Genomic DNA, 24,431 nt, shown 5'->3' with positions numbered 1-24,431 from the left:
TTGGAAGCTGACTCGACATAAAAATAATATCACGCCATTTCCTCCCCGGCCTCTCCAGCCGGCAGTGGCTGGAGGTGGAGGGCAGAGGAGGGGGCACACGAGGAGGGATCGGAGGCGCAGCTGAGGAAGGCTGGAAGGAGTGGGAGGAGAGTGATGCGTTAAGAACCTGTGTCTGAGAGCAGCCTCGGGAAGGAGGAGGGCTTCCTCCCTCTTCTTTGAATCCTGGAAGAAAACGGCCCAGGAAAAAAGTGGCTTGGAGGGTTTCTTGAGTGGGGAAGTGTCAGGAGAGTTGCCAGCACCTGTTCCTTGAACTTGCTCAACCCTGTTTCTACTTTCCCACCTCTCCTTGCTGGCCGGAGCCCCTGTTGGCTGCGTGTGGAGTGGCTGAGTCAAGGTTAGGAAGGAGTTGGGGATGCAGGAGTCCTGGAGTGGTCAGAGTTGGGCATGGTGGGGACAACGGTACTCACGGGTATGAACGAGCGCTGCCCAACGCTGGCGTCCTCTTCCTGAGGCAGGCGTTTCCCTGGGCCTCGACCAGGCAGTGTCAGAGCTGCCCAGAGCAGGAGCGAGAGGCGGCCTGGCCACTCCTCGCTCCCGCGCAAGAGCCCAGTCCCGGGCCGGGCGGAAAGCAGGAGGGAGAAGTCCGAGCGCCGCTGGGGAGTCTCAGGAGGGGATCTCCGGAGAAGGTGAGAGAAGAACTGCACGAGGCTGTAGAGGGTGCTGGAAAGGAGGGTGAGCAGCTTCCGAGCAGAAGGCAAATCTGGGGTCTTTGCAGAGCAAGCGAAGGGAAGGGCAAGAGTGGAAGGAGAGAAACAAAACCAGCATACCATTACTGAGCCCAGCTACAAACTGAAGAAAATGTGCACTTAGTGCCATTTACTACAGCATTACCATGGGGATGTAAGAGAAGGTCGGTGAGAGCAAAAAGAAAGGTCTTTAGTTAGATTTTCTCCCCCTAACATTCCCTCTTTCCTTTCTCTCCTCTTCCTCCACCTTCCTTTCTCCCTCTTCCCCTCTTTCTAAATCCCTGCTGTTCAAAGTGCTGTCCCTGGAGCAGCAGCTTTGCTGACTAGGAGTTGCTAGAAATGCAGAACCGTGGGCCTTACCAGACCTACTGCAACAGAATCTGAATATTAATGTTCTCAGGGGATTCCGAAGCACAGTAAAAATGTGAAGTGCAGTGTATACAAGGGCCTGTGTGCACATCTCTTGATTCTTTAGAATTTGAATGAAAATCTCTTGGTATACTTTTGCAACTTGTGCTCTTCCTCTCTTATCTCTCATCCTCTTTTTTACCACCCCCCAAAGTGCCTAGAGCTCTGCCTGCCAGAGCCATAGAAGGTGGACTTGGTTACCAGTTTCCACTGGGATAGGTATCTGGGAGACTTAGATGGTGGGAGAAGACTGAAGGGTTGCAGACCCACCTCAGACTTGGGGGAGAAGGGATCTGGCTGAGCTGACTTCAGTTGTGCTGGATGGGGTCAGTGAGATGGAAGATGGGACCTGTGTTGGAGCTCCTAAGTGCACACTCTGCAGGCCCCTTTCCCCACACTGTGTCCATCCTATTCTCAGGATCATAAGCCTTTCCATCTTCCACTTGTTGTTTAGGAAACCTAAGCGTCCAGGGTGAAGGTAAAATCTCTTCTCTCTCTCTCTCTCTCTTTCTCTTTCTCTCTCTTCTCTCTATCTCTATCTCTATCTCTATCTCTATCTTTATCTGTCTTGGAAAATTGAGGACAGCATTAATTGAGACGTTAGAAGTCTAGGGTACTAAATTAAGACTTGCAACTGATTTGGTAGCTAACCTTGGAAAATCACTTTACTCTTCGAGATTATGTGGTTCATTTTTGAAGTAAAAGATTAAATTCAGCAGCATTTTAAAGTCACCTGCCTTCTTCAGTCTTTCTTTCTTGAGAAGCTCTCAGAGCTTCTTGGTCCATGAACATTTAATGAAGTTTCAAACCAGAATCCAACTCAGCCAATCCAAACAGTCCCCTCAAGCACAACAAAAAAAGACACTTTCATCTGATTGTGAAAGGCAGGAGTAGATGTTGCCAAGAAAAATGAAGGTGGAGGCGGGAAGGAGTGAAAAAACGCGACAGAATGGAGGGGCTTGCGAGGGAGTGAGGCCAGCATAGCGTGGCACAGGTCTGTGGGGCTCAGCTACCGCTCTCCAGGGTCCTGAAGGTGGACAGGCCGCGGGAGGCTTGGCGCAGTTCCATCGCTCTGCAGTCGCTAGGTCCCTGGTGTTTTCTTTCCGCGGTGAAAGTCTGTGGGAAGCGATTGTCAAGAGAGAGGGAGGAAACCTAGCAACCCATTCTCATTCATGAGGGCCTTTCTGGGAAGCTGCTGAGCGAGTTGGCTAATTTGTCTTTCCTTCGTTTGTATGCGCCTGGGGAGAGTGGAGCTAGGTTTGCCCTTCCGAGTAAATTCACACTTTCATTTCTCCTCATCACTTCTTCCTGGAGAATGAGGTTGTTCTCGCAGTATTTTCATTATTTTCGTCCCCTCTCCCACTTTCTGGAACTGGACATTTTATTTTAGCGCCGGGAGCTTGGGGGGCTTCTGGAGGAGCTCCAATAGCTCACTTGAGGGTGGGGGCCGTGAGCGATTTGGAAAATGTTCAGAGCAAGCCTTAGTACCCAGGACGTGCCCCTTGACTGGGGTTTGGGGCGAGAGCTCTGCCAACGCCAAGCAAGCTTGGCCACCCTGTGGGGCGCTGGACCTGGGTGATTCAAGGTTAACATGGTGCACACCTGCTCGTGTGTGCCTCGAGCTCGGTGCCACGCAGCCTCAGGGACTCCAGCCACGTGGGCACTGGTGCCCCCGACTCTATGCTACGAAGGTTAAGAGAGAACCGACACAGTGCCCCATGACTCAGAGGTGGACTAAACCCACGCAGACCAGCCTCAGGAAAGGGCTTGAACAAGGTGAAGAAGGCTGAAAGTAAGCAGGCTCACTCGGAAACCTTCATGGGCCCTTCGTGGGTCCCAAAATTTTCATCTCCAGCTGATTCGAAATGGTTTTGTGAGAGTGTGTGAACCTGTAACCAGACTCTTCTCTTTTCTCCTCTCACCCCAGTCCTTCTTTCCAAGATACTTGCACTCCCCTTCCTGGGGCATGCTTCATTAGGCATTTTGTTTCGGTCCTGTGCTTCAAGACAGAGACACTTCTGAGGGAAATAGAGGAAATCATCAGGCAGAATTAAAGTCCCAGACTCAGTCCCAGAAACACAAAGCCTGAACTCCTTTGATCTTCTGGAGACATTCTCCATTTACCCTTCCCTAGATCGGGTGGTTTCCCTCCAGACAAGCAGTCTCTCCTCAACTCTGGCTCTAATTAGTGCGAGTGTGAAGAATCATATATGGAGGGTGCTAGAATCCATTTACTTCCTTTGGCCCTTCTGGCAAAGGTAGAACTATGCAGTATCAATGTAGCTGCAAAATTCGATCTGAGGAAAGACCTTCAGCTGCTGGCTGTGTTGATCACTCCAGAAAGTCCTTTCTTTTAGGCCTTTAGATTCTAGATGACAGTCTGAGGGTTTCAAGGATATTAGCCACAAGATGGAATCATCTTGAAATCTGTATTTCTGAAAGCACTGCTGCTTAGAAATTATTACTTAGGGAGTACTTTATTCTGATGGAATATCCACTTCTCAGTATCAATCACATTAGCAATTGAATTATGTAGAAGAGAAAAATCACAATACCCCAAGTCAATATAAACAAAATCTCACCCCTAAAAAGGGAAATTGAAAATTTTGATTTACCCCTAAATGGTACCATTTCATAAAGGAAACATCTTCTGTGGGGTAGGGTGGGCCCCTAATCTAGTATGGCTGGTATTCTTATAAAAAGAGGAAATTTAAACACAGACATTTACACAGGAAGGATGCCATGTGAAGATGCGGGCAGAAATCAAAGTAATGCATCTATAGGCTAAGAGATGCCAAAGATTGCCAGCAATACCATAGGTAGGAAGAGTCATGGAATAGATCCTCCCTCAGAAAGTATTTGGTCACAAGACTGAAACATAGAAACCCCAAGTGAGTTTTCAACATGCTGTCTTGCTCTACAGATTTTAGATTTGCCAGCCTACACCTGTATCTTATTTGTTCTGGTCTTCTAGAGTACCTTGACTAATATACTCTAATGTAGGTTTTATTATCTTTCATCTGGTCTTTTGGAATATTCCCATAACGGGTATTTATTCTTCTTTGCCTCATTCTCTCTTATATTATAGTCTAAATACTGAAGCCAGAGTTATCCTTCAGAGTGTAGGTCAGATGTTGTCACTCTGCAACTTCAAACTTTCTAGTGGTTTGTTATTTCAGAATAAAATCCAAAGTCTACACTAACTAGCCTTTGCATTATGTGAATGGTTCCACACTACCTCTAAGATCTCCTTTTTCTCTATAACTATCTCCAAAACATTGGTTTTCCATAGCATTTATTGTCATCTGATACGACAATTCACTTGTTTATTTGTATGCTTTTGTTCATTGCCATATCAGTAATGCTGAGAACAGTGCTTAGCCCTTAAAAATTACTCAATAAATATTCTTTGGACAAATCAATTGACAAATGAACTATTACTTAGCCATGAAAAGGAATGGAATTCTGATACATGCTACAACATAAATGGACCTTGAAAACACTAGACTAAGTGAAAAAGGCCAGATACAAAATAAAAAATTTTGTATGATTTTATTTATATGTGGTACCAAAATTAGGCAAATTCATACAGATAGAAAGTGATTACCAAGGGCTGGGGGAGAAGATAATGGGGAGTTATTGTTTAATTAATGCAGAATGCTTGGATTGATTAAAAAAAGGCTCTGGAAATAGATGGTGATACGTAACCTTGTGAATTATTTAATAGCACTGAATTATGCACTTAAAGATGGGTAAAATGGTAAATTTTATATTATTTAATATGACACTAAAACTTTTCTAAGTGTGACCTGTTCAAACTTGTTACAATGTTAGTGATTACATTCCTTATGCTGTACATTTCACCCCCATAACTTATTTATTTTATAATGGAAAGTTTGTAGCTCTTATTGTCTTTCACCTTTTCACTCATTTCTCCATTCCTTCCCCTCTGGTAATCATCAATTTGTTCTCTGCAATTAAGTCTCTTTCTATTTTGTTTTGTTTGTTCATTTGTATTTTTTTAGAGCACATATATAAATGAAATCATATGGATCTCTAGATCCATCCATGTTGTTGCAAATAGCAACATTTTATTATTTTTTCTTTGTTGGGAACCCCCTGCCTGGTTTCAGGAGTTGTAACCACCCCCATGGATAAGGCTGAGTGAGCAACCTTTGGACTGTGAGCCACTAAGGAGACCAAGCTTATCTCTGGCAGCAACGCTGCTTCTGCTTCATCCCCTGCCCCCAACACTTGGTTGGTTAGTCAAAGACGGATAAGACCCCTCAGGGGAGGGGCAACCTAAACCTCAAGGAAGGCCTTGGGGGGCTGCAGCAAAGAGGGTGTGATGGACCACCCCCCCNCCCCCCCCCCCCCCCCCCCCCCCCGGCTATTCTGACATAGCCTGAGAAAAACCTATGACTGGGAAGGCGGTGCAGCCCCTTGTCAGCTAGAGCGGGATTCGGGGTGATTGGGCATAAGAAAGAATTCATGAAGTCCTGTGAAGCCTGCTTTGCTAAGAGTGCTTTCATTCATATGATAAGGGTCCTAGCAGGAAAAGAGTATGTCTCCCAACGTTTTTGCAACCCCCTTACCTGACAGACGCTGACTCAGATTAAGCCCTCAGATTTCTTTGAAATGTTATCTATTGTTTGATCCTTGCCACCTGACATCGACTGATGGGCTTTACCTCTATTCTGTGTGTTAGGAACCTAATAAAAGCTGTTGAATAAGAGGTTCTTGGTCCTTCTCCTCTGAGAGATTGACCACCTCTCTTCCCCAAGCAGATCATGTCTTGGTAGTTGCATTTTCATTCGTGGTGGATGGGGGGACTTGCAGGCAAATTTGTCCCCACATTCCTTTTTATTTTTATTTTTGACACTAAAATGTTCCCATGCCCCACCCCCAACTTTGCCTGCCTCCACCCATCAACCAGTCTCCACCACCCCTCTGGCCGTCACCACACTGTTCTCTGTGTCTACGAGTTATGCATATATGTTATGTTCTTTGTGCATCCCCTCACCTTCTTTAATCTTGTACCCCTCTTCCTTTCTGATGGCTGTCTGTTCCATGAATCAATGCCTCTGTTTCTATTTTGTTTCTCTGTTTACTTTGTTCATTAAATTCCACATATGAGTGAGATAATATGGTATTTGTCTTTCTCTTACTGGCTGATTTTATTCAGCATAATGGTCTCCAGGTCCATGACGCTGTCACAAAAGATAAGATCTCCTTCTTCTTCTTCTTTTTTTTTCACAGTCACTAGTATTTCGTTGTGTGAATGTACCACAGTTTTTTTATCCACTCATCTACTGAGGAGCATTTGGGCTGCTCCCAGGTGTTTGCTATTGTAAATAATGCTGCTATGAACATAGGGGCACACATATTCTTTTGAATTGGTGCTTTGGGATCCTTAGGATATATCCCCCAAAATGGGATAGCTAGGTCAAAAGGCAGTTTAATTTCTAATTTTGGGGATAACTTCATATTGTTTTCTACAGTGGCTGCACCAGTCTCCATCCCCACCAACAGTGCACTAGGGTTCCCTTTTCTCCACATCCTCACTAGCACTTACTTGTTTGTTGGTTTGTTAATGGCAGCCATTCTGGCATGTATGAGGTGATATCTCATCATGGTTTTAATTTGCATCTCTCTGATGGCTAGTGACTAGAGCATGTTTTCATATGTCTGTTGGCTCTCTATTCTGTTCCATTGATCTATATGCCTGTTCTTATGCTAGTACCAGACTGCTTTGCTTACAATGGCTTTGTAGTATAGTTTGTTATCAGGTATTGTGACCCCTCCAATGTTTTCTTCTTTCTCAAGATTGCTGATGCTATTCAGGGTCTTTTGTGGTTCCATATAATTTTTTTAAATATTTGTTTAAGATTTCTGAAATATGTCATTCATATTTTAATAGAAATTGCATTTCTCAATTTAATAGAAACTGAGAAATCTTCCTCAATTTCTTTCTTCAATGTCCTATAGTTTTCTAAGTACAGGGGTTTTGTTTTTTCTTTACCCCCCCCCTTCGTTAAATCTATTTCTAGGTGCCTTATTTTTTTGTTGTTGTTGTAATAGTAAATGAGATTAGCTTTTAAGTTTCTCTTTCTGATAGTTTATTATTGGTGTATAGAAATGCCAGCAATTTCTGAACATTAATTTTGTATTCTACTACTTTGACAAATTCATTTATTAGCTATAGTAGCTTTTTAGTGGAGTCTTTAGGGTCTTGTACATTCCATATCATGTAATCTGTGTATAATGACAGTTTTACTTTCTCCTTTCATTTCTTTTTCTTGTCCAGTTGCTGTCACTAGGATTTTCAGTATTATGTTGAACAAGAGTGGTGAAAGCAGCCATTGCAAGATTTTGTATTTTTTATTGCTGAGTAATATTCCATTCTAAATATGGAATTTATAAAAATCACATCTTCTTTATCCATTCATCTATCATTGGACACCTAGGCTATTAGAAATAATACTGCAATACGTATAGTGGTGCATAGATCTTTTTGAATTAGTGTTTTTTTTCCTTTGGATAAATACCTAGGAGTAGAACTGCTGGGTCATATGGTAGTCCTGGTTTTTGTGGGGGGTTTTTTTTTTGAGGAAACTTCTGTATATTTTGAGGTAGTTCTATATTTTTGAAGAAACTTCAAATCTGTTTTTCCCTGTAATAATCTATGTCTCTAGAGATCTCAAAGGGGATTGTTACTGCATAAAATATCAGAAAATTAAAAAAAAATAAAAACTTATTTTTGAAGCTTCAGTGACATTTTTTGATACCTCCAGTTTCATAAAAATTGTATGTATCCATACTACTATATTTTTTATCATGGAGTCTTTCAATTAAAAGAGTTCATATATACTTACCGAACAAGTCATTCGTAGGAATAGTATGTAGTATCCTTACAAAATCCCTACTACATTTTACATGTTTATCTTTATTATTAAAACAATTTACTTTTTTTTACTCCCATGTACAAACATTGACAAAATATTCTCATCCATGTTACTTCACTAAGCATTGCTCCCTGCCTCTCTCCAGCTTTTAATAAGGAAATTGCAGACCAGTGATCTTAGATGATTTCTGTTAGAAAATGACTCCCAAACTAGGCCTCCTGACTGTGATGCTTTGTCTCCTCACATCTGGGAGGCACAGTCATTATTTACTAGTGCAGAAATATGACAACCAATGACAGTGATTCTGTTGACTCCTTTCTCTAATGTCTACACCAGTTTCTAGTTGTTATTAAGTACCACATTTAGCTGTCTTTAACCAAATTAATTCTTTTATACCAAAATTCTAATTTCTTATTCTTTTCATACTCAGAAAGTAATAAGAAATCTATGACTAGTTATGCTTTCAAACCTCCACTGAAGATTGAATTACTGACTTCAACCCTATAGGTACTAACTAGGTCAGGTAATCGCATGGCTATGAATTCCTCACTTTCCTTAGTAAATGGGTTAGTGTTCTAAGGTCTTAAAAGGACACCATAGCTTGATACTATGTAATAGCCTGATTTACCTAAAACAAAGGAATAGTATTTTAGGCACCACCACAGCATTACTGAATGTAGAAGCCCTTGACCTTTTAGATAGTAAAGAACACACATCAAAGTGAAGGCTTTCAAAGAATATGCTCCATAATGTCAGACACCTTTGGTGAATTAAATCCATGAATTCCAGAATATTGCTACTGTATTCTGAAATGAAATGCAATGTAGTTGAAACTCTATATAATTTCAAAATTTCTATTTAATTGTTTTTTCAAGAAATCTTGTAACCTTAGGGCAGCAAAGTTTTCTAAAATGATTGACAGTCATGGTCTAATCTAATTGTAAATTGTGCACCTATTTTTCACTTCATATATAATTTCTTTTATCGATATATATAATAGGTCAGTAAGGGTTCATATTGTAATATTTCATCCTAAGGATCTTCAAAGATTGATTTCAGTAACTATGAGAAATGAACAACTCTTTCATCAAAATGCTAAGAGTTGGTGGAAAAATGCAAGCATGAAAACTGCAAGTGTGAGATGTGCAGGGGATGGAACTGTTTGGAATAATCAAGTCTTCTTTCTTCTCTTCCTTAAGTTGGATCCGTGTCTAAGTTTCCAATACAGACGTTATTTGAATCGTAACATTTTCACTGGGCTCTGCTGTTCTCTGAAGGTGCTTAGTAAAGTAAAAGAAGAGCTCGGCAGAAGCATAAAGCAGTAGAAAAGCCATAGATGGAAAAGGGGGAGGCAGAGTCAGGAGACAGAGACCCTACCACTTTCCTTTGTGATTCTGGCTGGATAAGCCTGGGCTCTCCTGGGCTGCAGTTTTTTTGTTTGTTTGTTTGTTTGTTTTTTGTTTTCTGTACAAATGAATTTAGTGAAGATGGTCTCCAGGGTTTCTAACAGAGCTGACTTCCAGATTCGGTATCGTGCCCATTCTCTGACACAATCACTCTCCATTGCCCTCTTTGGGGACATACACACCTACACACACCAATCCCCGGCCCTGACTTAAAGCAGAGAAGCAGAGCAGAATCCCCAGGGAAAGCTCTAGAGCCAGCCTGCCTCCCCAAGCATGCACTTATCAACATCCCCATGGCGACTTCTTCAGCTCTCTTAATTAAATTACAGCAGCCTCCTTAAACATTTCCTGCTTTGAGCCTACACAGCACCTATGTCCACTCTAAATTGTTTCCCATCCCACAGATGCAGTGATGTTTCTAAAAGGCAGAAGTGATTATGTTACTTTCCTCCTAATGTGAATTGGCTCTTTATTTTTCTACAGGACTTAGTATGGCATAAAGGCCTTTTTTTTTTTCATTTGTTGATCTGCATTCTGCTTATGCGCATTTCTCACTACTCCTTTATACTCAAAGTCCACTAATATCCCCTTGTACCCTCTTCCCAAATCACACCCCTTTCCCAATTTGGCTCTTCCTCTTCTCTTCCAGGGCAATCTCTTACAGAGTCCTCAAGTCTCAGCTTAGATGCCACTTCCTTTGCAAAGCTTCCCCAAGTTGGGTTAGCTGCCTGTCTGCTTTCTCTTATCATAGCATTCATAGCACTTCCTGTACTCTGTTGTGGTGTTTAATTTCCCATTAGACTCTAAGTCCTGTGAGTATTAGGACTTTGCCTTATTCAGACCTATGTATCAAAAACCTGAAGCAGTACTGGGACACAACATGTACTCAATATTTGTTATACCAATGAACTTAAAAAGGACATGATCTAGAGTTGATAATTATTAAACCTGGGTAATAGGAACCTAGGGTTTTATTATGCTATTTTCTCTACTTTTATGTATGTTTGACATTATGTATGTTTTCCATAATAAAAAGTTGCATAAAAGACATGATTTTAATAATTGTATCTCATATCTTCTTAAATTCCAATAGACAAGAAACTGTGGGATAGAAGCTACCACAATTCCATGTGTGAGCCTCATGGTCATGGGATTTGTTAAAATGGGAGCTGAGAGAAGGCCTGATGCAAAAAAGATCTTTATTGAAGAGCCTGCACTCCATTTATTTCCTCTAGCCAGGCCGGATCCTCCCATTTCACACTGCTGGAGCACAAAAATAAACACACAAGATGGCAAAAACAAGGGAAGACATTGTTCTGTCCCAAGTGGACAGTTTGTCACAGGGCTTCTCAGGAAGGCTGCATGGGCTTTGTAGCTTTTCCAGCGTTATTTAATAAACCCAGCTTTGTGTGAGCCTCACTTAGGCTGCAAGGGGCCTTATTATTCTAAAGCTTTCTCCCTCTCTGGCCTGGCTGCTAGGAGAATTTGTGAGTAGTCACTGATTTCTTTGAGTTGGAGTTAACTGAATTAATTTGCTTTGTTTGGCCTTTTAAAAGGGGTGTTTTTCTTGAGGAGACTGGGGTTTGGTACTGCCTTGAAATTACACATTTTGAAGCCTTTCAGGATTCATAACTATCATTAATTTCCTTTAAGGCACATGAGACATTTGGCTAAAGAAAGATTTTAACAATGACTTTAGCTTAAAGAGGTCAAGAGAACTTAGTATCTTTAAGGTTTTACCCACACGATGGGAATAAAGCCAGGAAATAATGTATTCCTATCTATAATCAACTGGCCAATCAATGTTGTATGGGCTTTTACCGTGTGCCCAACAGGTGTGACGCCCCACTTCTAGATAAAAATAAGTAGGTTAACAACTGCTGTGGGATAAACTGGCTACAAATGAAGCACTTGGGCTCTAAGGGGTCCCCAGGAGAGCAGTGCAGGATGAATGGGAAGCCTGTATCCACGCATGCAGATTGGCCTTTTTTTTTATCTCAAAGTATCTGATTTTAAAAAAAACTAATAAAATTATATGAAAGGCATTATTGTCTTCATTTTATAGGGGCTAGAACCAAACTCAGAGAATTAAACCCAACTTGAACCTGAATCACAAGAGCAGTACTTGCCATTCTAAAGATATTGCTTTTTAGGTCTTCATACAACCTGGGCACCGTCTGTATCTGGGTGCACCAAAAGGATGCACATTACTGCACTCTTTCAGGTAGAAAAAAGGATAGTTTTTTAAATTTTTATTTATTTATTTATCTTTACAGGGGAAGGAGAGGGAGAGAAACATCAATGCATGATTGCCTTTTGTGTGCCCCCTGCTGGGAGTTGGCCTGCAGGGAACTGGCCTGCAACCCAGGCATGTGTACTGACTGGGAATTGAACCGCAATCATCTGGTTCGCAGGTCCGTGCTCAATCCACTGAGCTACACCAGCCAGGGCTAGAAAAAAGGATGTTTTTAAGTAATCAGATTTCATTTATACCTGAGCCTTGAGTTTTATGTTTGAAAGCTTGTAGTGCTTAAATTTCCACCAGATGTCACCATTTGCCACTCTTTTGCTCCCTTCAGTCTTGCTTCTAAAATGTATTAGGAAGGAAGAGCCCACCTGGCGCACGGGCTCATCAGAATGGTTATTGCATCAGGGCATGAGCTGAAGGACTGTGAACTCTTAAACTTGACTCAGTGAGATAGAATTTGAAAATGTGATGAGCTGTCTGCTGCCCTGATTACCACCCAACTTTTGTGATTTTATGTATCGAATAACCAGCCAATCTCTGATGGGTGAGTCAGGTAGAATTAAACCTGGCCTTTGGCCAAGACTGCATGGAAAAAAGAGGAGGCTTTGAAGTGAATTGGGGACACCAGAAATGCTGCAGCTTCTCAGCGATTGATCAGCAACAGACACCAATGCCGGGTGGGGCTGGGATTTGGACAAGCCTTGAGTGTGACTTCTGAGAAGGGGCCAGAAACAGGCCCAAAGGGCAGGCCCCTCACCTACTCAAATTTCATATGTCTCAAATTACACTACTTAGAGGTCATTCATTTGGATATAATGTTAGCATTCCCAGTAAATTTTGCGAGGAGCAATATATTAAGTTTGACATCTAAGTGCAAATAAATTTGAACTTATTTTTTTTCTGATTGGAGAAACCAGGCCAGAGTGACAGAATGAGGTGCCTAGGGGCACCTAGGATGCCCCTAGATGTTGGAGAAGGGGGTAAGGTGAAGGATGGGGAGAAAGAGAGCGAAAGGAAGACTACTGTTATCTCCCAGTTTGGCCCAGGCTAATGGGCATGGTGCCCAGGAGACCTCCCTTTGTTTCCTATCCCTCACACTCTGCACATTTTCACCTTGCCTATCTCAAGTTGTAAAATGAAAGTGGAGAGTATTAAGCTAAGTGAAATAGGCCAGGTGGTGAAAGACAAATACCATATGATCTCACCTTTAATTGGAACCTAGTCAACAAAATGAACAAGTAAGCAAAATAGAACCAGAGACATTGAAACTGAGAACAGGCTGACAGTGACCAGAGGGGAGAGGGGAGGGGATTATGAGGGAAAAGGGCAAAGGGTTTCAGAAACAATTATAAAGGACACATGGTCAATAACAAGGGGGTATGGAAACAGGGGAAGAAGGTGGTGAGGGCTGAGGTGGTAGGGAGTAGTGGGGGGAAAGGCAGAAAACTGTACTTGAACGACAATAAAAAATGTTAAATAAAACAGGAATGCACATGGGATAATGAATGGACCCTAAAGCCTGGATTCCTCCAGGAGCCAACAAATGGTGTGCGATCCCTAGTTTTCTTTAATAAAATTGAAGCTCCAGGAAAGGGAAATCTTACAGACCTAATGACACTATTAAGATGTTAAAAATAGTCAGTTTGCAGCTATTAAAAATGAAGCAGCAGGACCTGGCTTTATTCGCTGAGCATATGCTCATTTTTCAAGCCAGAAACAAAAGTGTCTGTATAATTAAGTATATGTCCTTTTTGGAAGGTGCTGATAGTAATAAAGCTCTCTCTTCAACTGAAAACTTCAAAAATACATCCTCTGCACATATGACTTCTGGGTAAAAGGTCACACCTGATTTAGGTGTTTGAGTTCTGGCGTTTTCATATCTATCACAAGCTTTATACAGGCATCCTTCATTTTCTTGTGCTTTGCTTTATTGCACTTCACAGACAGTATTTTTTTTTTACAGAGTGAAGGTTTGTGTCTACTCTGTGTCAGACAAGTTCACTGGTGCCATTTTTACAACAAGCTTAGATGCTGGTTCCTTTAGCAATGAAGTATTTTTAAATTAAGATATGTACGATTTTAGACATAATACTATTGCACACTAAACAGACTCCAGTATTGAGTAAACCTAACTTTCATAGGCAGTAGGAATCAAAAAATTTCATGTGACTCACTTTATTGCTATGATCTAGAACTGAACCCACAGTATCTCTGAGTTATGCCTATCAATGCATCTCAGAGACAAATCTACACATCTCCTCTTTTTATTTCTTATTTAGCAAAGTTCTGTGGATAGGCCTCAAAACTAAAGTCTAGAGTCACCAGACACACCCCACACCCCAGGGTACATGGGTGGACTGTGAAGTTTTTGTGTGCCTCTCTAATCTCTTGAGGCAGGCCAATGACCATCCAATAAGCCAGACACACCTGGACATGAATATTTTTATCTATAAGTCATCAGTAACAGTTGCCCGAGGTTAGGCAAAAATAGTTGAGCAAAATAAGACCAAATGGAAAGAGTGAAACATTACTGGAAAGAAATTATCAAAGCATTTGGTATTACCAACTTCACATATCTCCCAATTCTGGAGTAAGTCTGCTCTCTCCAAGTCTTCAAGTTGAATTTAGCCTCCTTTATTTAAGACTTTTCAACTGAAAACTTCAAAAATACATCCTCTGCATGTATGACTTCTGGGTAAAAGGTCACAGCTGAAAGTCTTAAATAAAGGAGGCTAAATTCAACTTGAAGACTTGGAGAGAGCAGACTTACTCCAGAATTGGGAGATATGTGAAGTTGGTAATACCAAATGCTTTGATAATTTCTTTCCAGTAATGTTTCACTCTTTCCATTTGGTCTTATTTTGCTCAACTATTTTTGCCTAACCTCGGGCAACTGTTACTGATGACTTATAGATAAAAATATTCATGTCCAGGTGTGTCTGGCTTATTGGATGGTCATTGGCCTGCCTCAAGAGATTAGAGAGGCACACAAAAACTTCACAGTCCACCCATGTACCCTGGGGTGTGGGGTGTGTCTGGTGACTCTAGACTTTAGTTTTGAGGCCTATCCACAGAACTTTGCTAAATAAGAAATAAAAAGAGGAGATGTGTAGATTTGTCTCTGAGATGCATTGATAGGCATAACTCAGAGATACTGTGGGTTCAGTTCTAGATCATAGCAATAAAGTGAGTCACATGAAATTTTTTGATTCCTACTGCCTATGAAAGTTAGGTTTACTCAATACTGGAGTCTGTTTAGTGTGCAATAGTATTATGTCTAAAATCGTACATATCTTAATTTAAAAATACTTCATTGCTAAAGGAACCAGCATCTAAGCTTGTTGTAAAAATGGCACCAGTGAACTTGTCTGACACAGAGTAGACACAAACCTTCACTCTGTAAAAAAAAAAAACTGTCTGTGAAGTGCAATAAAGCAAAGCACAAGAAAATGAAGGATGCCTGTATAAAGCTTGTGATAGATATGAAAACGCCAGAACTCAAACACCTAAATCAGGGCTGCTTCCTGTGAGCACTGTGGCTGCTTTGGAATGCCCATATGCTGATTCAAAGCTGCAGTTGCTCAAAACATATTTGGACCACTCCTTTTATAGCCCTGTCTTATAGCCCTGTCCAGGTAGTGCAGTTGGTTAGAGTGTCATCCCGATACTCTAAATTTGATGGTTTGACCCCCAGTCAGGACTCATACGAGAATCAACCAATAAATACATAAATAAGTAGAACAAATCTCTCTCTCTCTCTCTCTTGCTCTCTCAAATTAATCAATTTAAAAAAAAGACTCTTTCACAGTCTACAGAATGGCCAGGACTTACTGAACAAGGGATTGATACCAGGCACATACTGGGCTAATTTTCTCATCTGGGAATTGGAAATGAGAACATGGAGACACAATGATGAACATCTGTTGGTGCTGAGCTGTCTTTCCAGTATCTTCCATGACTACTGAGTTTAGGTTCCTGAGCTGCCAGGCTCTTGCCCTCCTGCTGTTTCCTTTAATCTTCTTGTCATGTATAATTTGAACAGGCAGTTAGAAAGATGTGTAAAGACTATTTTTGTTCTGATATTTTTGTTCATTTCAGGATTATTTTGAATAAAAGTCCTTGGATGGTCTATTACTTGAAAATGAATCCTTACAATTTTCAGTGTTGAGGTTTCAAATCTGTATAAGCAAAATATATTCTTCTGAAAAAAACATACTTGATTGCATTATTAATGTTAAATTAAATTAATCATGTAATCAGCAATTTGGGTCTCATTCTTGAATATTTGAATATAATCCAATAGTCTCTGCATCATTTAAACTATTGTCTTTCAATATATTTTCTTTATTTTAAAATTCCTTTTCCCCTCAGTCATTTCAAATGCAGTAGCTATAAAGCTATGCTACAGAAATTTCTAAAATAAGCTAAAAAATGGCACAAGCATAATCTGCATTGGTTTTACCCAAAGAATGGAAGTAAATGGTTCACACGGAACCTCTAACTTTACTATCTAATGTTCCCAGTAGGGTTCACTTAAGTCTTTACCTTGCAAGGAGGCAGAAGTTTAATAGAAATTTTCTAGGATATTTGTAGTTGTTTTAGGGTTCTGTAAAGGCTGGTTTGATTTTGGCAAGAAAACCAACTTGACTTTATGAGACCTTGTGAATGGTGGAGATGAGATTTAGATATATATTTTTCCTAACCATTAATTAATTAGTTAATTAATTTTTATAATAATTCTGTTTAACGCTTTTTAAATTCTATTTTTATTTGTTTTTTTTTTTTTTTTGAGAAAGGGGAAGGGAAGGAGATGGAAAGGAATATCAGTCAATGTGTTGTTGCCTCTTTCACAGCCCTACTGAGGACCTGACCCTCAACCTTGGCATGTGCTGTAACTGGGAATTGAACCAGTGAGTGACCCTTTGGTTCTCAGGCTGGCAATCAACCCACTGAGCCACACCAGCCAGGTCTATGGTTAACTTTTTTAAAAGTATATTTTATTGATTATGTTATTACAGTTGTCCCATTTTTCCCCCTTTATCCCTCTTCAACCCTGTACCTTTCCACCCTCCAGTATCCCCCAAACCCCAACCTTAGTTCATGTTCATGGGTTGTACATATAAATTCTTTGTCTTCTCCATTTCCTATACTATTCTTAACCTCCCCCTGTCTATTATGCTTCTTATTCCCTATGCCTTTTTCCCTATTCTCCCCTCTCCACCTCCCTGCTGATAACCTTCCATGTGATCTCCATTTCTGTGATTCTTTTCCTTTTTTAGTTGTTTGCTTAGTTTGTTTGTTTTTGTTTTTTTAGGTTGAGTTGTTGATAGTTGTGAGTTTGTTGTCATTTTACTGTTCATAGTTTTTGATCACTTTCTTTTTCTTAGATAAGTCCCTTTAACATTTCATATAAGGGCTTAGTAATGATGAACTCCTTGCACTTGACCTTATCTGGGAAGCACTTTATCTACCCTTCCATTCTTTCACTTGGGGATTGTTTCTTTGTCTTCCCATTGTTTATGAGACTCTTCTTGTTAGCCTCAGCTTCTTAAATTTATTTGTTCTGACTCCCTGGGTTAATGGTGTGAGTGTGTATGGTACAATACCTGTGAGAATTGGTGGTGCCGTCTCCTTGATCTCCCAAACTCACTAGTTGTAGGCTGTCATATAAGTTGGCTTTGTTTGTCTTCGGGTTTTGATTGTTGTTAGGTCTTACTTTGGTTTGTCTTTCCACCAGCTGGTTAACTGAGGGTCATTCTGTCTACCACCCCTTGTGTTTTGTTGTGTTGGTGTGGGCAGTTTGTGTTGAAGCAGGTGCTTCGGTTTGTAAGGTTTTGAGGATTCTTTCTTGTTCAGTTGTTTGTTCTGGATAATTTCTCCACTATTTACTTGTATTTCCAGATAGGTCCTAGATTGAGGTTAGTGTAGCTTCCACTCCCTCCTTCACCTTCTTGTGCTATCTGTTGATGGTTCCTTTGTTGTTGGGTTTCCTCTTCCAGTGGGTATCCTGGTGTTCACAGAATGGTTTAAGACAAGAGTGTATTCTATGGCATTTACAGTAGCAGCTAGTAGAGAAGAGATAGGAGATCCTTTGGCTTTTATAGTGTTAATTGTGATATTCCACCCAACTAGCCAGTTTTTAGAAAGGATGAAAAGAAGATAAGACTCTTGTTGGGGAGAGAAGGATTGTGAGTTGGATCTAGAAAGTAGTGAGGTTGTTGGAGGTCAGATTCTGAGGTAAGGTGAGAGTAAAGAATAGTAAATAGGTGTTGTGTGAGGGAACAGAGTTAACCACTACAGTAATAGAATTCAGGAAACCATGGGGTGGGCTGGGTGGGGTGTTGTGTAGTATTTACAATTCTATGGAACAGCTATTATTTACAATAATAATGGATCAATAATCATATGACAGAATCTATGTGATCTGGATTACAATAGGGAGTATAGGACCTTGAGTAGTGGGCTAATGGAACACAAGTGTAGTGAAGGACAATAAATTAACAATACACTATGAAAGAGAAAACAGGGGAAACCTGTCAAACAATATCATTTAACCAGCCAAGTAAAGAAGATGTCTGGTTTTTCAGTGTCCGATACAATTTTAGGTGTCCTATCTTCATATATGCTGGGGTACTATTGGCTGTTTCCTTTGTTTTTCTGTAGATTGGCTAGGTTTTTCTCCTGTATGTAGGGGGAAGTGGAATCCACTTCCTCCTACCTTGCCATCTTCCCTCATTTCCTCCTTTTATAATTTTAACTTTTTATCTTTCTCCTCTGTTCTGATAGACTTTCTCACACATATTTATTTTGATAATTTTAATATTTATTGTGTATGATGTGCTACTAAAAGTCTTCTTGCCTTTTAAAATTGATAGCTGAATATCTTATTTCAGTATAAAATTTCATTTTCTAGAGTCGTTTTTTTGGGGGGGGATACATCACTAATTTCAGCAATGAAACATCTGCTTGATTATTATAATGAATACAACACTGGTATACATTATTAAATATTTCCTTGGTTTTCTCTCTGTATATGCTATGGTAGTATAGTCAACATCAATGTACAACAAGCTGCCAGTAGCAGCAGAAAGCATTCTGGCTCAGTAGGCAGAAACTCCCAGCAGCAATGCTGACATGGGGCTGCAGAGATGCGCTATATGGGTTTTTCACTGAAGTGGTAATTTTCTCCCCTTGTAAAATAGACTTTCTGTGGCAAAACCACAGCACTATAAAAAGGATGCTGCTATGACTGGTAACACGTGTAGCCATTCAAACCCATCAATTTTAAAGAATCACTGCTATTCATTTCTGTATTCAGAAACTCTAGGTTTACATTCCTAGGAACAACAACAACAAAAAAAACCTCAAGGCAAAGTTCAAAAACTATATAATGCTTCACATCCTTTAACCCATTCTCATTCACAAAAACCTCATAAGAACAAAGAGACACAATAAAATAGTATTTATCTTTGCTATTACAAATCACTTTTTGGTGCCTGGTGTAGATGTTAGCCTATGAAAATATAATCCAGTGGAGAAAACACAATCTTTGATTTAAAACCCTGAAAGCCAATTATTTAAATGGATAGAAAATTGGCAAGTGTGACCAAAATTTGTATTTACAAGTTTTTATCTGTAACTTTGAAAGATATAACTGATATGAATTTTTTTGTACAGTGTTATTTTGAGTCAAAAACCTACTACTTCAAGTGGGTAAATTGAAAATGCTCACATTGTGTTTTATTAAGCAAACACTTAGCTTTTTATATGATATTCCCACTGGAGAAAAGAGAATCACATTTTCCCAGAAGCTTTACTTTATAGTAATTAATGAAAAATAATTATGATCGAACTTTTTAACTTCAGAAGAGTGACTTTTTTCCAAGTCAATTGAAAAGCCCAGATGTACAATATACATTCTTTGTGTGTATGTATATATGCATACCTTTAAAAATATATTCTTTTCTGATATATATAGGATGTTTCTTTTTCCTTCTTTTCTTTTGGAGGGCATAGTCACCCGAATTTTCCATTAGCAATTAGAGATTAGAACTGACTAGATGGTGTGGTGGGGACTGTAAGTGCTTATCAGTACCTTGGTCTTTTCTGTACTTTCTAGCCTCCTTTGTGATTAGATTGGCTATGTCCCTGACTCTGGTCAAAAAATGTGAACAATGGGATTTACCTCCTGCTAAGAGATTGAGCTCCCAGTTCTCCTTTCCCACTCTCTCTTTCCTGGGTACGCTTCTAGAGCAACCTTGGATCCACCACATGGTAGAGCCACAGACAGAAGCAACCCTAGTCCTAGGGGAGAACAGTCTGACCTACATAAAACTGTGGGATGATTGAAAAGTGTACTTTGATTTGTTAAGCCACTGAGATTCTAGGGGTTTATTTGTGAATAAGTAAGCTGACTGAGACAGGTGAGTTTTTTGAGTTGGGCTACCTACATTGAGACTCTAATATTCAGTCTCTGGCCTTTTTGTCAGTCAAGATGAAACATTATTTTGTTATTTATAAGAACATAATTTACTTCTTAAATTTCTTGAAAATTGTATGAGGTATTTTGGCAGTTCCTTTTTTGCCATTACCTCTTAAATTGATCACCATTTCATTTATTACTTTGAAAGGCAATGTAATTAACTGGTATTGTAAATGCTTCATCAAGTTAAGAGAATCCAAAACTCTGAGATAAATAATACCTTTTATGAGAAGCTGAAATACTACTTGACTTTATTTCTGTTTTACTCTTAATGTCACAAAGATTATTCTGGGTTCTGTGAGCTAGAGGCTTGGTAACTGAAAAACTGTTTTATCTTTCCGATTACTACACCTATGAGCTTCTTTATGGTCCCCATCAAAAGAAGACAGTGTATATATGTCTCATTGAGAGCTCAAAGCCTTTGAGTCCAGAGCATGTTGAGCCATATTCCCTTTGCCTCATCTTCTAGAGGACTGCCAATTAACACGCACTTGCTAACTAACTATGGAAGATGTAACCATGACAGTTTTCCAAAGAAGTTTGTAAGCATTTGAAGTGTCAAACTATTACAGAATTTTTTTCCCAGAGGGCCTTCAGAAGGATAAGAACAAAGTTTATCTTTCTCAGTCAACTAACTCTTTCACAAATGGTAGCTGGACAGAAAAAATTTGTCTTCTAAATGTGTTAACATTTCTTTCTAAGATATTTTTCCTGTCTTCTTTTCTCTATCCTTTTGGTCACACAAAGCTCCATTGTTTTTGTAGTTACCCTTTGGGGCCTTGACATTTCTTTTTCTCATGTCAGTGTATGAGGTCTCAAAACAAGTGGTTTGATCAGTTGCTCAAAGAATCACACATCTTGTATGGAAAGCCCTTAGAAGTCTGAACTCTTAGAGGGGCATTGACATTGGAATGATATGAAAAATAGTGTTGTGGAAACAACTTTCATGTCCAAGCTCAGACCACTTTTATTGCTGAGAAAGAATGCACCCATACATATACATACATCTATATCTATTTATTTATCTCTCTCTCTATATATATATCAATCCATTAATCTATCAATAGATATGTAGGTAGATATTTGACTTCTTGCCAGCATGCTGTAAAGCTTTCTCTCTTTTTCATGTATATCACTTAGGAAGAGTGACTGGTCCAGGGTGTTTCTTGCCTTCCAGTTGTACTCCCTGCCCTGAATGAAAGGAAGCAAAAGCCTTGGGGAGGAAAAAAATTCTAATGAAGACAAGTGTGTGAATGTGTGCATGCACATGTGTGTGTGGGTACTAATTTATTTTACAGTAAATGAATGGCCCACGTTGGGGTACTTTGGGCAGAATCCACAGAGAAAACACTATGAAGAAGGCTGGCTTTAAGCCTTTGAAATTACAGCTCACTTTCTAAATCATTATCAGAAGCTATTGAGTTAGTAATAAAATCAATGCCAGAAAAATCTAGGTTGAAATCACTTAGCCTAATTCATACATGTAATCAGCGATATTTTCAAACTTGTTTTCTCATCTCTAAAACAGGTCTAGTGGCATCAAGTCACTAAACTAATGAAATTAGCTAAAGATCCAAATGAAAGAACAACCTTAAGAACCACAACAGTAAATGTAGGCAATTGTTGTGCTGGTATTATTAGTCTAACCAGCCTTTGGAGGTTTGCATTTTCAAGTTTTTGTTTTGAAATAATTATGGATTCTCAGGAAGTTCCAAAAAATCTATAGGGTGATCCCACACACTCTTCATTCAGTTTTCTCCAGTGGAAACTTCAGAAGTCTAGGATAATTATCAAAAGCAGGATGGATATTGTTATAGTTTAAAGAGCTTATTCAGATTTTATAGGCTTTACCTGTATTCATTTCTCTATGTGTCTGTATGTATGATCCTATGACATTCTATCAAGTGTGTAGGTTTGTGTAACCACTGTTGAGATCAAGATAAAGAACTATTTCATTACCACAAGACTCATGCTAACACCTTTGTGGCTATATCCACCACCTAATCTTTGGCAACCACTAATCTGTTCTCCATCTCTATATGTTTATTTCAAGGATATTATATAAATAGAATTATACAGTATGTGACCTTTGGGGATCAGCTTTTTTTTCTCACTATGCATCATTCCCTTGAGATATATCTAAGAGATAGATATCACTAGTTCATTTCTTTTAGTTAGTTGCTTCACATTATTCCATAACATGGATATATCAATTTGTTCGAATTCATCTCTTTAGGGGCTTTTGGGCTGTTTCTAGTTTTTGGCTATTATGAATAAAGCTGGTGTAAACATTAGCACGTAGAGTTTACGTAAACATAGGTTTTCATTTCTCTGGGATAAAATGTCCAATAGTGAAATTGCTGGGCCATACGATTGTTGCAGGTTTAGTTTCATAAGAAACTGCCAAATTATCTCTAGGATGGCTGTATCATTTGCATAGTTTCTATACACTCTTGCCAGCATTTGTTTTTGTCACCATTTTTCATTTTAGCCATTCTGATAGGTATGCAGTAAATGTAGTAATATTTCATTGTGGTTTTAATTTCCATTTTCCCAGTGGCTAATGATGTTGATTACCTTTTCATGTGTTTATTTACCGTCTGGATATCTTCTTTGAGGAAATGTCTGTCTATATCTTTTGCCTATCTTCTTAGTTGGGTTGTTGTTTACTCTGAAGTTTTGAGTATCTTTATATATTTTGGATACAAGTCCTTTGTTATATATGAGGTTTGTCAATATTATCTTGAAGTTTGTATCTTGTTTTTTCACCCTTTTAGATAGGGTCCTTGGCAGAACAAGTTTTTATTTTTGATGACGGTAATTTATCATTATTATGGATTTTGCTTTTGATGTCTGAAAACCTTGCCCTGCCTTAGATCACAAAAATTTTCTATCATTTTTCTAAAAGTTTTATAGTTTTACATATAGTTGTGCATGTATGTTTGTGACCTATTTTAGTTTAATTTTTGTATTAGGTGTTAGGCTTAGGTTGAAGATTTTTGGAGGGCTTTATCACTGGTGCCTGGATATCAAGACTCATTTTAGCCCATGTTCTTCCTGGCTACTTCTCTATATTCCTAGATATTATTTCACATCCACCTTAAATGTTAACATCTTTTACTCTTTTTTTAAACATCAATGTATGGTTGCCTTTTGTGCGACCCCTGCTGGTAGTTAGCCTGCAAGGAACCGGCCTGCAACCCAGGCATGTGCCCTGACTGGGAATTGAACCTTGATCGTCTGGTTCGCAGGCCCACGCTCAATCCACTGAGCTATGCCAGCCAGGGTTTCTTTTACTCTTTTATTGGGTCTTTTTCAGTTATTTTACTTTATACTGATACTACATCCCTGACTTTTTACTGCCTTACTGATTGAAAGAATGTAATTACATAGATATCTTCAGTTATTTACATGAGTTATGTTGATAATATAACAGGATATGATGATAATGTCAATATGTTTGTCTTTCCTAATATATTGAAAGTCTGTAGAGAGAGAGGAGCATATCTTTCTTTCTCAAAACCTAGGCCAAGATTTTGCAGATAGTAAGGACTCAATGATATTTATAGAATCAAAGGAGTCTTACCAAGTTTATATTTGCTACAAGAGGGACATGCTCACCTATATGCGCATCTGTACTCAGTTTCAATGTAAGAAGATTTTTTAAAAGATAATACCGAGTGGAGAAGCCAGTAACATCCTAATCGGATCACCCCTGACTGTTTGCACCTGATGCTGTACAGGTTGTAATCTGTTAATGAGGTCAGGATGGCAGCTTGTATTGCCCAGTGCCAGCAGTAGTTGGTTCTAGGATGCTGTGGGAAGGCATACTGCTGATTCTCAAATATTCTTCCAATCTGTTTGCCTATGATTCATGTTAAGCATATCCCTCAAGACAGATCTTTGAACTTTTATGTGTGCACATATTTTATAACTACACAAGCAGCACACACTCACAACATACGTATGCCATTGTTACTGTTTCCTCAGAGTAGCCTCCAAATTCTACTTTTTAGAAATCTTCTTTGCATGTTTTGCTTACATCCAAATGCCCATTAATTAAGGATTTCTGGCCATGACATCCCATTTCATTCTAGCTTCCCAAAGACCTCATGCTTAGGTGATAACAGGGAGTGTGGAGATTCATGTGTTATTTGTTCACAGATGTCTGAAAGCTCAAAAGCATGGGTTAGTACATTTCTACAGAAAAGTCTTCCTCATGATTATAAAACACTT

At 39.4% G+C, this 24,431-nt stretch overlaps 1 protein-coding gene across 3 annotated transcripts in view; it reads right to left on the bottom strand.

The window, feature by feature from the left end:
* Positions 1 to 24,431, bottom strand: part of RGS20 (regulator of G protein signaling 20) — a 105,819-nt gene that overhangs the window by 79,627 nt on the left and 1,761 nt on the right. Inside the window, exons 2-3 of one of the 3 annotated variants that reach the window (XM_037035372.1) lie at positions 15,574 to 15,756; positions 468 to 767 (exon numbers count right to left, since the gene is read on the bottom strand). The exons of 1 other annotated variant lie outside the window; for it this stretch is intronic. In XM_037035372.1, coding sequence (XP_036891267.1) covers positions 468 to 767; positions 15,574 to 15,756 — 483 coding nt within the window. The remainder of the gene's footprint in view (positions 1 to 467; positions 768 to 15,573; positions 15,757 to 24,431) is intronic. One more of the 3 variants, XM_037035373.1, reaches the window with a different exon arrangement.

This window comes from Sturnira hondurensis, unplaced genomic scaffold, assembly GCF_014824575.4.
Source record: "Sturnira hondurensis isolate 20B ecotype Veracruz unplaced genomic scaffold, ASM1482457v3 Scaffold0022258, whole genome shotgun sequence".
NCBI classification, from domain to species: Eukaryota; Metazoa; Chordata; class Mammalia; order Chiroptera; family Phyllostomidae; genus Sturnira; species Sturnira hondurensis.
Note: the sequence above shows the minus strand (reverse complement) of the source record. Positions and strands in the feature narration are given on the sequence as shown.